Source organism: Neophocaena asiaeorientalis, unplaced genomic scaffold (genome assembly GCF_003031525.2).
Source record: "Neophocaena asiaeorientalis asiaeorientalis breed wild unplaced genomic scaffold, Neophocaena_asiaeorientalis_V1.1 scaffold46, whole genome shotgun sequence".
Classification (NCBI taxonomy): Eukaryota; Metazoa; Chordata; class Mammalia; order Artiodactyla; family Phocoenidae; genus Neophocaena; species Neophocaena asiaeorientalis.
Window position 1 is genome coordinate 2,607,427 of NW_020175393.1, and position 14,063 is coordinate 2,621,489.

At 43.9% G+C, this 14,063-nt stretch overlaps 1 protein-coding gene across 2 annotated transcripts in view; it reads left to right on the forward strand.

Annotated features, from left to right (window-relative positions):
• Positions 1 to 14,063, forward strand: part of BLTP3A (bridge-like lipid transfer protein family member 3A) — a 53,998-nt gene that overhangs the window by 26,813 nt on the left and 13,122 nt on the right. For both annotated transcript variants that reach the window (XM_024765953.1, XM_024765954.1), the window contains 7 exons: positions 464 to 656; positions 7,959 to 8,045; positions 8,562 to 8,732; positions 9,144 to 9,283; positions 9,689 to 9,830; positions 10,079 to 10,272; positions 10,481 to 11,937. In XM_024765953.1, the coding sequence (XP_024621721.1) occupies positions 464 to 656; positions 7,959 to 8,045; positions 8,562 to 8,732; positions 9,144 to 9,283; positions 9,689 to 9,830; positions 10,079 to 10,272; positions 10,481 to 11,937 (2,384 nt within the window). The remainder of the gene's footprint in view (positions 1 to 463; positions 657 to 7,958; positions 8,046 to 8,561; positions 8,733 to 9,143; positions 9,284 to 9,688; positions 9,831 to 10,078; positions 10,273 to 10,480; positions 11,938 to 14,063) is intronic.

The window sequence follows — 14,063 nt, forward strand, 5'->3', positions numbered from 1 at the left end:
ACTGGAAAGCCTCTTGTTCCTGTCCTTGGAACCCTTGCTGTCTTAAAATATGGACTATAAACAAGTTATTACAATATGATGCTGTAATAGAGGTAAACACTGTGCCATGAGAGCACAAAGAAAAGGGATCCAACTACCTGGGCTGAAAGAGAGCATTTAGGGAAGACTTCCTGGAGGAGGTGTTTTAGCATCAGTCAGCTAAGTTCTAGGGGGGTGGGAGCTTAGAAGGCAATTCAAATCTCAGAACAGGACTCTGACAGTTACTAGATTAATTATAATTTGGCTTCTTGGAGTTTGGGTTATTTAAGTGGGATAGACCTACATGAGATACCAGGCGAATAGTTATGAGAAGGAAGGGACACCTTGTCAAATTGTGGTTTTCTTCAGGCTGAACTAAAGCTTAAAGAAAGCCAGCAAGGAGGCTGTCTGGGTCTGGCTTCTTGTTTCTCTCTGTCACATGTAGATCACCCCACCTGCTCCCAGTGCCCAGCAGTCCTGGGCCCAGGCGTTCGGTGGCAGCCAGGGCAGCAGCAACAGCAGCAGCAGCCGCCTCAGCCAGTACTTTGAGAAATTTGATGTGAAAGAGTCCTCCTACCATCTGCTCATCTCCCGCCTGGATCTGCACATTTGTGATGATAGCCAGTCCCGAGAGCCAGGTACCCCGTGAGGCCTAAGCCTGTGCAGGGTAGTCCATCACCACCTGGAGCTCTGGGCAAAGCTTGGGGATGGAAGGCTGTTTTCAAGACTCTGTGGGGTATTTGTCTGGCTCCCCTTAATCACAGGCCTTCCTCAGGCCTCTGTGCTCCTGTGGCAGCTCTCTGTCAGCAAGTGCTCTTCAGCTTTTAGGATGCAGCAGAACTACCTGTGAGATAGTAAGACACAGGAGCTGGGCCTCTTCCCAGCCCCCACTAAATCGGAATCTTCAGGAGTAGAGCCCAAGCAGTGTATACTTTTTTTTCCCTCCCCAGAGTCTTTTGGGCAATGCTAACCACTGGTATAAGCTTTCAGGAGAGTAAATTCAACTATAGGAAACCTCAGAATTTTCAGATCTTTGAGTCAATTTAAATAGTTATTATGTATAAATGTGTTCTTCCCAAGCAGAGGGGTTATGGTGTGTTCTTGTCATGCTTTTTCATTCATTAGAGCAATTTTTTTTTTAACATGGTGTTCCCTAAATCACATATTAATTTAAACTGCATCAATAGAAGTGTGGGTTCCAGAACTCTGGAAATTCTTCTCTGGCACCTTTGTAGACTCCATTTGGAACTCTAAGCCTTGTTTTTGATGCTGTCCTTGAGGACATTAACAAAGAGAAAGCATCCCAGGAAGGGTGTGCAGGTTGTTTAATGCTATGGAAACCATAGCATAGCAGGAAAGAGTTGAAAGACACAGGGATATTTCATATGAAAAAGAGTAGACACAGGATATAGGAGAGCCATCTTTAAATAAAGAGAGGGCGTTAATGCAGAGTGGAGTGGTCGTTAGGAAAGTCAAGCCCAGAGCCCTTCAGACATTGCTTTTATTTTGTGGTGCTCTAAGCAGAGCATAAACAAATAGCACCTGCTTTTTTGGCAGACATCTCTGCCCATTTGAGACTCACTAGAGCAACTGGTATTAAGTATACATACACATTTATTCAGAATGAAAAAATAATTGACTCATTTCTTTCCTTCATGAGCCTTAGGGAAATCACTTCACCTCTCTTGAGTTTCTTCATTTGTGAACTTAAGTTAAATCATATCTTACTCATTTACCTCATAGGTTGTTATCAGGCTCAAATGACATAATATACTGAATTTGGAGGACATCAGTCATAGGCCAGTATTCGGTATTTATTTCTCTGCTACCAGTTCCTTCAATACTCTTTGTTCCCCCTCTACACCCCTCTGCCACCAGCTCTTGTTTTTAGATGTCGTCCTATGGAAGCTTGTGTTCTTGCTGCCTTTTCTTCTCTGGAGGTTACGTTTGCTTCTTAATGAGACCTAGATTCATTTTCCTTGGGGAAACCTACTACCTTTTCTTTCTGGGACACCAAGCGCCAATGCCTCTCTTGCTTTGCTATACCTTGGTCTTGAAGTGACTTCAGCCCCTCTCCACTCCCAATATGAAAGAGCTGAAAGGAGCAGTGACAGCATAAAGATTGCTTTTGCCACCACAGAAAATAAATTGCTCACTGGTTTGTTAGCCACTAGTTCTGGAAGTTCTTTGCTAAAACAATTATTGTTTTGTTTGGTTGTTTCTTCCAAGTGTTACTATAAAGACCTTGCAGTTTTGTTTTGTTTTTAAAAATATTTATTTGTTTATTTGGTTGCACTGGGTCTTAGTTGCGGCATGCAGGATCTTCGTTGTGGCGTGCGGGATCTTTTTCAGTTGCAGCATGCAAACTCTTAGTTGTGGCATGCATGTGGGATCTAGTTCCCTGACCAGGGAATGAACCCGGGCCCCCTGCATTGGGAGCGGGGAGTCTTAACCATTGCGCCACCAGAGAAGTCCCTGTTTTGTTTTGTTTTTAATCCTTTCAGAAATCTTTATTAAAAATACATTATTGAGGGCTTCCCTGGTGGCGCAGTGGTTGAGAGTCCGCCTGCCGATGCAGGGGACACGGGTTCGTGCCCCGGTCCGGGAAGATCCCACATGCCGCAGAGTGGCTGGGCCCGTGAGCCATGGCCGCTGAGCCTGTGTGTCCGGAGCCCGTACTCTGCGATGGGAGAGACCACAACAGTGAGAGGCCCGCGTACCGCAAAAAAAACCCAAAAAACAAACAAACAAACAAAAATACATTATTGAGAGTTTCGTCCTTTTGCTTGATAAGGGCGTATAGCACTGTCCTCTTCATCTAACAGGGTCCTGCAATCAGAGGTGAATGACTAGCCTTCCCTGAAGCCCCCATGTATTTATTAAGCTAAGTGAATCTACTTGGTGGATTTTAGGGACGTTTTGGATGAGATATTTTTATTTTATTTTATTTATTTATTTTAAAATAAATTTATTTATTTATTTATGGCTGTGTTGGGTCTTCGTTTCTGTGCGCAGGCTTTCTCTAGTTGCGGCGAGCGGGAGCTACTCTTCATCACGGTGCGCGGGCTGCTCATTGTCGTGGCTTCTCTTGTTGTGGAGCACAGGCTCTAGACACGCAGGCTCAGTAGTTGTGGCTCACGGGCTTAGTTGCTCCGCGGCATGTGGGCTCTTCCCAGACCAGGGCTCAAACCCGTGTCCCCTGCATTGGCAGGCAGATTCTTAACCACTGCGCCACCAGGGAAGCCCTGGATAAGATAGTTTTAGATAGAGGGATAAATCCCAGCCAACCATACCCAGGTGTGGCAGATGACTCTGTGAAGAGGCAAGGAACACAAAGAGTTCTTGTGACTTTGATTCTTCTCCTTGGATTTGGGAAGAAAGGGGAAGGGAGAACTAGGTGTTATGGAAAGGGTGCTAAGATTCTCTGGAGTTGTCCTGTCCAATATGGCAGCCACTAGCCACATATGACTGTTGGGCACTTGAAATATTGGCTGATCCAAATTGAGATGGGGTGCAAGTGTAACATACACCTGGGATTTCAAAGATACCGTACAAAAAACGAGTGTAGAATACCTTAATAATTATTTTCATATTGATTACATGTTGAAATGATAATATTTGGAGTATATTGGTTTAAATAATGTGTAATATTAAAATTAAATTCACTTTTTTAAAAAAACTTTTTTAATGTAGCTACTAGAAAATTTAAAATTACTTATGTGGCTTATGTTACATTTCTATGGGATAGCATTGCTCTAGAACTCTCTGTCCAAATGGTAGCCAGTAGCCACATGTGGCTATTTAAATTAAAATCAAAATTAAATAAAATTAAAAATCCAGTTCCTCATTTATACCAACAACATTTCAAGTACTCGTTATAATCTATGGACCATAGAAGATGTCCATCATCACAGAAAGTTCTTTTGGATAATGCTGCTCTAGGGACTTCTTGAAGGCTACATCTGTCTGCTTTTTCATTAAGGGACACTATAGCCTTGGTATTGGAGGTGAAGTTATTGGAAACTTGGTGGGTAACTGGGGACGGCTTGGCTTGCAGTGGGGCAGCACTGTCTCTTAAAATCAAACTGGAGCAGCTCACCCTTCAGGCTTCTGGGAGGAGGAGGGTGGTTGATGGGGAAAAGAGGGTCATCTGCCTCTTTTTAGTTATCTCTCTCAGGATAAGGGCTGTGAGCCAAAGCTTTCTTCATCTCTCTTCAGGCTAGGCTATCCTCTCCCACCATCTCACTGGAGAATTTTAGTCATTTATGTACACTATTTACCATTTATGTGTCATATATGATTATGTGTTTATAATTAAATATGTTGATAATGGGTAATTATATTTGATTTCTATTCTAAACCTTATTTTAATATGTTCAGTCGTAGAGTTTATTGTTCTTTTAGTTCCAAATAAATCCAATAGAGGGAGCATGGCTGTGAAACCCTCTCCCTCCAGTAGCCTAGGTCATGCATGTTCAACTGGGATGATACCTCCCCACAGCAGGTAAAAATCCACTCTTTTATTTGAAACAGATACATATTTATTGAGATATCATTCATATACCGTACAATTTACCCATTTAGAATATACAACTCAGTGGTTTTTTTTTTTGTGGTACGCGGGCCTCTCACTGCTGTGGCCTCTCCCGTTGCGGAGCACAGGCTCCGGACGCACAGGCTCAGCGGCCATGGCTCACAGGCCCAGCCGCTCCGCGGCATGTGGGATCCTCCCGGACCGGGGCACAAACCCGTGTCCCTTGCATCGGCAGGCGGACTCTCAACCACTGCGCCACCAGGGGAGCCCCTACAACTCAGTGTTTTAAAGTATAGTCATAGGGTTATGTGATCATTACTACAATCTAATTTTAGAACCTTTTTGTCATCCGTAAAAGAAACTCTGTACCCATTAGATGACAGTCCCCATTTTGCAGCTCTAAGCAACCACTGATCTTTCTGTCTCGATGTTTGCCTATTCTGGACGTTGAAAATTGGTTCTTTGGTGAGGGGTGGGGGTGAAAAAAAAATCTTAGATATAACAGTGCTCAACCTTATTGACAGAATTTTATTTCTTAGTATTTAATTTCTCTTATTGAGTTTTCTTGGGTATCATATGAGCAACACTGATGTTGAGTTCATGGAAGATCAGGGCTATAAACTATGGCAAACAGATGGCTGTGATTAGAGGACTTTATCTATTGCTTGATCTCAAAGTCAGATGGTGAGAGGTGGCCTGTACATAGCTAGCAGCTGTCATTGGCTGCCTCATCAGTGTTGTTTATATTTAATCCTTAGTACTTTTGTGATTTGAACTTTGAGAATTAAATAAAAATAGTTTATATTTTATTATTTAATTCTACAAATTGTTCAACAATCAATAATTTAATTAAATGTTGAAAAGGAAAAATACTGACACTATCTGAATATCTAGCACCTAGTTAAGCTAAAGTTATTTTCTCATGTTAAGCAAAAGTTAAAAGCTAACAAAATAATAATTTTAAGAAATTAATTAAAAAACTTTATTTTATTCAAAAATAATTTTGAATAATTAAAATTTGATTATGTCACTATTATGTATTTATATAAATTACTAAATTACATATGTGATTCTATACATTATAATTTATATAAGAAATAAATTACATTAAAAGTTACTCAGCAGGGCTTCCTTGGTGGTGCAGTGGTTAAGAATCCGCCTGCCAATGCAGGGGACATGGGTTCAAGCCCTGGTCCAGGAAGATCCCCCATGCTTCAGAGCAACTAAACCCGTGCTCCACAACTACTGAGCCTGCGCTCTAGAGCCTGTGAGCCACAACTACTGAAGCCCGCGTGCCAGAACTACTGAAGCTCATTCGCCTAGAGCCTGTGCTCTGCACCAAGAGAAGCCACCGCAATAAGAAGCCCACACACCACATTGAAGAGTAGCCCCCACTCGCCGCAATTAAAGAAAGCCTGCGCACAGCAACAAAGACCCAATGCAGCCAAAAAGAAATAAATAAATAATATTCAGAGCAACTAAACCCGTGCTCCACAACTACTGAGCCTGCGCTCTAGAGCCTGTGAGCCACAACTACTGAAGCCCGCGTGCCAGAACTACTGAAGCTCATTCGCCTAGAGCCTGTGCTCTGCACCAAGAGAAGCCACCGCAATAAGAAGCCCACACACCACATTGAAGAGTAGCCCCCACTCGCCGCAATTAAAGAAAGCCTGCGCACAGCAACAAAGACCCAATGCAGCCAAAAAGAAATAAATAAATAATATATATATAAAGTTACTCAGCAGATATAGTTATAAACTTAAGTTAAATATTAATAGCTTTAAAATTTTAAATTTAACTTTTCACACTTTATTTTTTAACCTTTTAAAAAAAATTTTTGGCTGCTTTGGGTCTTCGTTGCTATGTGGTGGTCTTTCTCTAGCTGCAGCAAGCGGGGGGCTACTCTTCATTGCGGTGCTTGGGCTTCTCATTGCAGTGGCTTCTCTTGTTGTGGAGCATGGGCTTTAGGTGTGTGAGCTTCAGTAGTTGCAACACGCAGGCTCAGTCGTTGCGGCACATGGGCCCTAGAGTGCACGGGCTTCAGTAGTTGTGGCGCGTGGGCTCAGTAGTTGTGACGCCTGGGCTCTAGGGTATGCGGGCTTCAGTAGTTGTGGTGTGTGGGCTCTAGAGCGCAAGCTCAGTAGTTGTGGCGCACGGGCTTAGTTGCCACATGGCATGTGGGATCTTCCCAGACCAGGGCTCGAACCCGTGTCCCCTGCATTGGCAGGTGGATTCTTAATTACTGTGCCACCAGGGAAGTCCCTTAACTTTTAACTTAAAAGAATTATTTAGTCTTTCTTAACCTGACATTGAATAAAAGGAATAAGCTTTATTCTTATTATGTATAAAGCACAGGTAGACATATAGTACATAAGATATACAGTATATCTGTGGTATTAAATTTCATGGAGAAGGGACAATTAGGAAAAAAATAGCTAAACAGGCTCCTATGAGGTGGTAATTATGACAAAAAGGTTGAGCAACAGGAACACAGGTGTAGGTGTATCTCCTAATAGGATGGTGATTAGTCCAGAACCTTGGTGTGGTGATATCTAGAGTGGATGGAAATGACCCTCCTGGTTGTAGATGTACCAGCTTACAGCTAGAAGGTCCCATGGTATTTCCCTTCACCTGGAAATAGGATGGAAGGGATAGGAGGGAAGTGCAGAACAGGGTAGGTTAGACAACACACATATGTAGAAGAAATAGTCCTGGTTCTTACAGTTCTTAGAGTCTAGTTGGAGAGATAAGACAGAAACATGGAAAGTTCATTCATTTAGTAAGAATTAAATGTAAATTCAAGATAAACAATAGAATATTTGACTTATTGCAAAAAAATTCAGTTATCTACACTATTCTGTATGTTTATAATGTCCTTGTTAGTGCAGTGTTTTTAGTGTTCCATGGTACTTCATATGTACAGTGTGTAATGACAGTCTTATATATCACAGCTTTAGCTAAGATATGAAAGGAAGTAATATAGGTCCTGTTTTTTGGGGAGTTTGGCTTATGCCTCTCCAGGTGTTGTGCAGCGGGGCAGCAATACTAGTATTGCCAGGTTTGGGGGAACCAATCAATCAAGGTTGTCAAGTGTGCCTGTGGGAGACCTAGGACTGGAATTCCAGATTGCTGAGTTTTGCAGTTTCTTTTTTCTTTCCAGAAATCTGACAGCCATTTACAGAGACAGTGGAATATGCTTTTTAAAAAAAATCTTTTAGAGCATGTCCATTGCAATTCAAAAGAGGAGGGCCTCAGCCTTGCAAATCACCTGACATCATGGCCTTTCGGCTACACTTATGTATCAGCCAGTCTTTGAAGCTGACCCTTAGGAGGACTTTTAAGTGCTTCAAGTGGTGTTTAGGCCTCTGTTTCTTCTGCTGCTATTCACCTTTATTTTTCTTTGTAGGTGTCTCCGCAAACAGACTCATGGGTGGTGCAATGCAGCTTACCTTTCGCAAGATGGCATTTGACTATTACCCCTTCCACTGGGCAGGTAGGAGAATTCTGAATGGGTGCAGTTTTAGCGTGGCCTAGGTATTGAGGCCATATGCCTGGGTTCATCCCTGACTGCCCAGCAGAAGGGTGCCAGGGATTGCAGCACATGCTCAGAGAGGTGTTGGCAATAGTCCTTTTCAAGAGGACATCTTCTGGAAACTTGCAGGGTCCACTGTTGATGAGAAGCAGTAGGAGGGGAGGCAGTGTCTGAGATGTTGCTTTTGATTCTGTGCTCTACCCCTTACTTGCACTAGTTTTAGAGCCTCTCCAGTGGTCCATGGTCAAAGATGGCAAAAGTCAGCAGCTGGCCTTTAGGGAACCCTAGGGAAAAATCACATATAGAATCCAGAAGAACTTGAGTGCTCTCACTAGATAATTTTTACTTATCCCAGAGAATTTTGGATTGGCGGTGAGGGGTCAGATTCTGAATTATGGAAAACTATACCAATGGAAAAGAAAATTTGTAACATTGGGTCATGATCTTAGACTAAAATCTTTTTGCTTTATTGCACAGGCGATAGCTGCAAACATTGGGTACGTCACTGTGAGGCCATGGAGACCCGAGGCCAGTGGGCCCAGAAGCTGGTGATGGAATTTCAGAGTAAAATGGAGAAGTGGCATGAGGAGACAGGTCTGAAACCACCCTGGCACCTGGGGGTAGACTCTCCCTTCCGGAGGAAAGCAGGTGGGTTATGAGGAGCTGGAGGACTCCTGTTGCTTTGCCTCTTGACATTTACCTTTGAGTATCCGGTGGCAATAAAGCACTGGACTGGCTAATTATCCCAACTTACTCCCGGCTGATTATTCCAACTTTATCCCACGGAGAGACATCTGTGACTTTTTTCTTTACGGAGTCCTGTTTGTCTCCAGGGATAGCTGCAGTGTGGAAGAGAGGTTGTTAGCTTCTCTATTTAATAGGCCGTTGCCTTGGTCTTAAGGAGAGAATAGGTTTTGAGTTCCGTCCTGGAGCTTGCCAGTGTTAAACTCTTTCCTACATATAGCATTAATGATCTTAGGGTTTTTACTTTCCGAATTCTATTAATGATGATAGTTGAGTGTATCTGATTCTTTTTCCCACCTCCTTATTTTTATTTAGATTCTCTCTCCAGTCCTCAAAAGAACCCCCTTGAGAGAAGCCCCTCTCAGGGCCGACAGGCTGTCTTTCGGCCTCCAGCATGGAATCGCCTACGCTCTAGCTGCTTGGTAATACGGGTGGATGACTTGGACGTCCACCAGGTAAGGAGCCCATGACAGGGAAACAGGGCTGGGAAGGGGTGGAGCAGTTCATTTGGAACGCAACAAATGTGATCAAGGTTGTAGAATTTGGAGGCTGCTTCCTTCCCTTCCAGGTGGATTTGAGACTTTGGTCTGTTTCTTTCTGAGTGTGACTGCTGAGATCAGGACTTGGGATTCCCCACTTTCCTCTGAATACCCCACTACAAACCTTTCACTGAAAAAAACGAACTTGTAGATAGTGTTAGTCAGGTGTGAGAATGCCTGGAATCTGCGTGAAGAGCACTCTGCTCCCTGTGACAGACTTTGGAAGAGTTGTAGAGGCTTTATCCTCCTATCTCAGAGGAAATTGAGGAAATTCTATTCTGGGTGCTGTATAGATGCTAACAGCAACTCGTGATTGCATAGGTTTCTACAGCTGGACAGCCAAGTAAGAAGCCATCAGCACTCCTTTCCTGCAGTCGGAAACTTCACAACCTCCCCACTCAGGTCTCTGCCATTCATATTGAGTTTACAGAGTATTACTTCCCTGATAATCAGGAGCTGCCAGGTAAGCATCTGCTCTGGTCAGTCCTTACTGTCTTGCTCTTGCTCTTCGCATTTGTCAGCCTCGGGGGCTCTCTGCTTATATTCTGTTTGTCATTTGGAGTTTTAAGTGTTTGAGTTAGTTTAGCACACCTTTGTTGAAAACTCTTCCCTGTGTAAATATATACCTTTGATAATAAAATGAATATTAGCTGATAAGTGAGAGTCGAGCTGCTACTTCATTCATGGTTTCTTTTTTTCTCTGCTTTCCAGTTCCCTGTCCCAATCTTTACATTCAGTTAAATGGTCTGACATTTACTATGGATCCTGTCAGCTTGCTCTGGGGAAACCTCTTCTGCCTGGATTTATACCGCAGCTTGGAGCAGTTCAAAGCTATCTACAAACTGGAAGATTCAAGCCAGAAAGATGAGCACTTGGACATCCGACTGGATGCCTTCTGGTTGAAGGTAGGGTAGAGAGTGGGATTTTTATTCCCTGTTGGCAGCCACAGCTGCACTTCTACCACGGCTATAATCCAAGGTTCTGCTCTGTCCATTTGATAGAAGTAAGGAAAGCAGTTTTACAGCCCAAATGGTCTTTCACGTGTGTATTAATGGTGGGTTGCAGAGTTGCTCAGCTGGCCATTCTGAATTGGGTTTCATTTTCTCTCTGAAGGTGAGCTTCCCGCTGGAGAAGAGAGAGCGGGCTGGGCTGCACCGTCCCCAGGCCCTTGTCTTCTCTGCATCAGGCGTGACTGCCACCAATACACGTCACGCCCCACATTGTAGCTGTCCAGACCTTCAGAGTCTCTTCCGGGGTTTTGCTGCTGCTGAGTTCTTTCATTCCAATTATGTTCAGTTTCCCAAGGTGCCAGGCGGCTTTAGCCTTCTGCACATGCTGTTTTTGCATCACGCCTTCCAGGTGGATTCCCGATTCCCTCAATCTAGTGCCCTCCCTCCCCAGAGGCTTAAGGCTTCCCAGGATCTCTGGTCCATCCACTTCACCCAGATCTCCTTGGACTTTGAGGGAACAGAGAACTTCAAAGGCCATTCCTTGAATTTTGTGGCCCCCTTCCCCTTGTCGATTTGGGCCTGCCTACCCCTCCGCTGGCAGCAAGCCAAGGCACGAAAGCTCCTTATGGCCACAGAAGGGAGGCTGAAAGCATCCGCCAGCTTTGGCAGTCCTGTCCATTCTGAGGCCCTTGCCCCTGACACTGTGTCCCATCAGAGGTCAAAGACTGAGCATGATTTGAAAAGCCTATCAGGCCTTACAGAAGTCATGGAAATTCTGAAAGAAGGCAGCAGTAGTGTGGATAACAAAGGGCCTCTGACAGAGCTGGAGGACGCGGCAGATGTGCATGTGCTCGTACACTCGCCTGAGCATGTCCGAGTGAGGCTTGACCACTACCAGTACTTGGCTCTCCTCCGCCTGAAGGAGGTGCTCCAGGGTCTTCAGGAGCAGCTTACTAAGGATACCGAGGCCATGACTGGGTCTCCTCTGCAGGACCAGACAGCTTGCATTGGCGTCCTCTTCCCCAGTGCTGAGGTGGCTCTGCTCATGCATCCTGTCCCTGGGGCTGTCGAAGCTGACTCTGAGGGTTCAGATACTACGAGCCTTGTAGATTCAGAGCTGTCTCCTTCAGAGGATAGGGAGCTGAAGTCTGATGCCTCCTCAGAACAGGGCCCAGCAAGCCCCAGGAAGGTTCTGGAGGACACTGACGTTGAAAATCTGGATGCATCCCAGGATAGGCCACTGCCTGTCCATAGCAATGGAGAAGTGCAGGACTCGGATTCTCTTGCACAGCAGGAGGCAGGGAAGGGCCATGAGGCAGTTGAGTCCTTACAGGACAAGGGAATGAGCAGCGCCCAGGCACCTAGCTCACCAGCTGAGTTGAAGCCCCCAGGGGGCAAGGATACTGCTGTGAATGGACAGGGCGAGCTCATCCCCTTGAAGAACATTGAGGGAGAATTATCAAGTGCTATTCACATGACCAAGGATGCCACAAAGGAGGCTCTACATGCCACCATGGACCTCACCAAGGAAGCTATGTCTCTGACTAAGGATGCCTTCAGTCTGGGCAGAGACCGAATGACCTCCACCATGCACAAGATGCTGTCTCTGCCCCCAGCCAAGTGAGTGGTTCTCTGCCTCCTTCATTCACCTCCTCTCTCCCTCCTAGCTCTGGCCATTGGGCTCAGGCCTCCTGCCATGTGCACTTGTAGATGGGGAAGCACCGCGTGGTCCAGGAGCGTATATGGAATGGCCTAGTTAATGTGGCAAAGCCTTTAGTTTTCAGAGCTGCCTGTAGAGCAGCGGAAGAACTTTCAGGCTACTTAGAGGATATAGGCATACCAGTCAGAGGGACTTTACTTTCAGGACTACACCTAATTCTGTGATAGGGGAAGAACCAGAAATTGCAATAAAATGACAAAATCCCATGGATTTTCTCATGCCTCCATATATCTTAGCCTGGTCTTGGGCAGTTTTCAAGTCAACATTTATTGCTTCTTAGCATCAAGCTATCTCCTCTTTCTCTGATTCACTGTTATTGATACAGCTATGCTGTATCAGAATAATAATACCTGGCATCTGTATGATATTTTATTCTTTTCAGTGGGCTCTCATATAGTATTTTATTTGATGTAATCCCCACAGCAGCTCGGGGAGGTCGTTGCAGATGTTTGTATCCCCAGTTTATAACTGAGGAAATGGAAGCTTCAGAGAGGATGAGCCCATGGATCCTGTATCTTATAACTAGAAAAGCTGGGGCTTTGAACTTGCTCTTTCTGGTACACCTTATCAATATCTGTCAGAGTAATAGAGAAGGAAGAATTTCACTCATCCGTTCAACAAGTATTTTTTGAGCCCTTACTGTGTGCCAGGCTCTGTGTTAGATGCCGGGGCTACAGTGGGGAGTAAGCAGAAAACACAGAAATGCACAGTCAGAAGAGTGGGAAGGTATAGATTTTTCCATGGGTGCCTGTGGTTTTAGGAAAGATAATGAAAACTATGGGAAATCTTTGCTGGGACACTTAGTGGTTTGGGGACCATGGTTTGAAGATCAGTGGCTTTAGAACTTTTGTCTAAGTGGATTTTCTTAAGTGTGTCTCAAAGCAATACCTGTGGGTATACTAGTACCTGCTAGGCCTAGATAGCCTAGGAGGAAAGAAGAGGAAAGCTTAAAGGATTAATTATGTAATAATACTAGGCAACTTTTATTGAGTACTTTCTATGTGTCAGGCCTTGTCCTAAATATTAACAATATTAATGCATTGAATTATTGTAAGAACCCTATAAGGCAGGTCCTAATATCACTCCACATTTTACAGATGAGAAAACTGAGGCTCAGAGAGGTAAGAAACTTGCTCAAGATCACACAGCTTGTGAGTGGTGGGGTGAGGATTGAAAGCCTGGACTCCCAGTCACCTAATGTGCTGCCTTTTCTAATTAGAGAAAAGTAAGGGAGATGGGAAAAGAGGAGAGGTAAAAAGGAGAAAAGAAAGGTGTGTGATACAAACTCTGTTTGAAACACCAACAGTGACTTCCTAACTGCCCAGGCCAGTGGCCTTTTCTCAGTCATCTTTTTCCAGGACTCCTCTGTGCAGTCAGCCTTGCTGGTCAGTTCATTCTGGGCACTTGTAACCCACCCAGTTCCTCGCACTTCTTGGAAGGAGTCTTTTCTTTTCCCTTGGCTGCTCTCTTTTTCCTTTTATCCTGTAAATGGAACTGTTCCACAGCACTAGGCTGTCCATATTCTGATCGCTTTTGTCATAATTTTTATTTTTTAACTTATAAAAATGATTTGTGTTCATTTCGTTGACAGTGTGGAAAAATAAAAGAAGAAAGAAGAAAACGTTAAGAGTCACTTGTAATGACACTATCCAGAGATAGCCATTATTTACATTTGCATCTGTTTGCTTCCAATTTTTCTATACATATTTGTGTATCCATGCAAATGCTTACATGTGCCTACTCATATAAAATACCCAAATATTATTTTATAATATTTGTGTATTTATATTATTTCTATATAATATAGAAAATTTCCAGGTTTATTCTCTTTATGATTTATTGTGAATAGTTCCCCATTCATGAGGTATTTGAACATATAATTTTTAATTGCTCTATTATATTCTTGCAGATGGGTGTATCATAAGTTATTCATCCAGTCCACTCTCTGGGGGGCATCATTTAGTCTGTTTCCAATTTTTTCTCAGGTAAAACCAAGGCTGTGTTAAACATCCCTATTTTTGTGAAC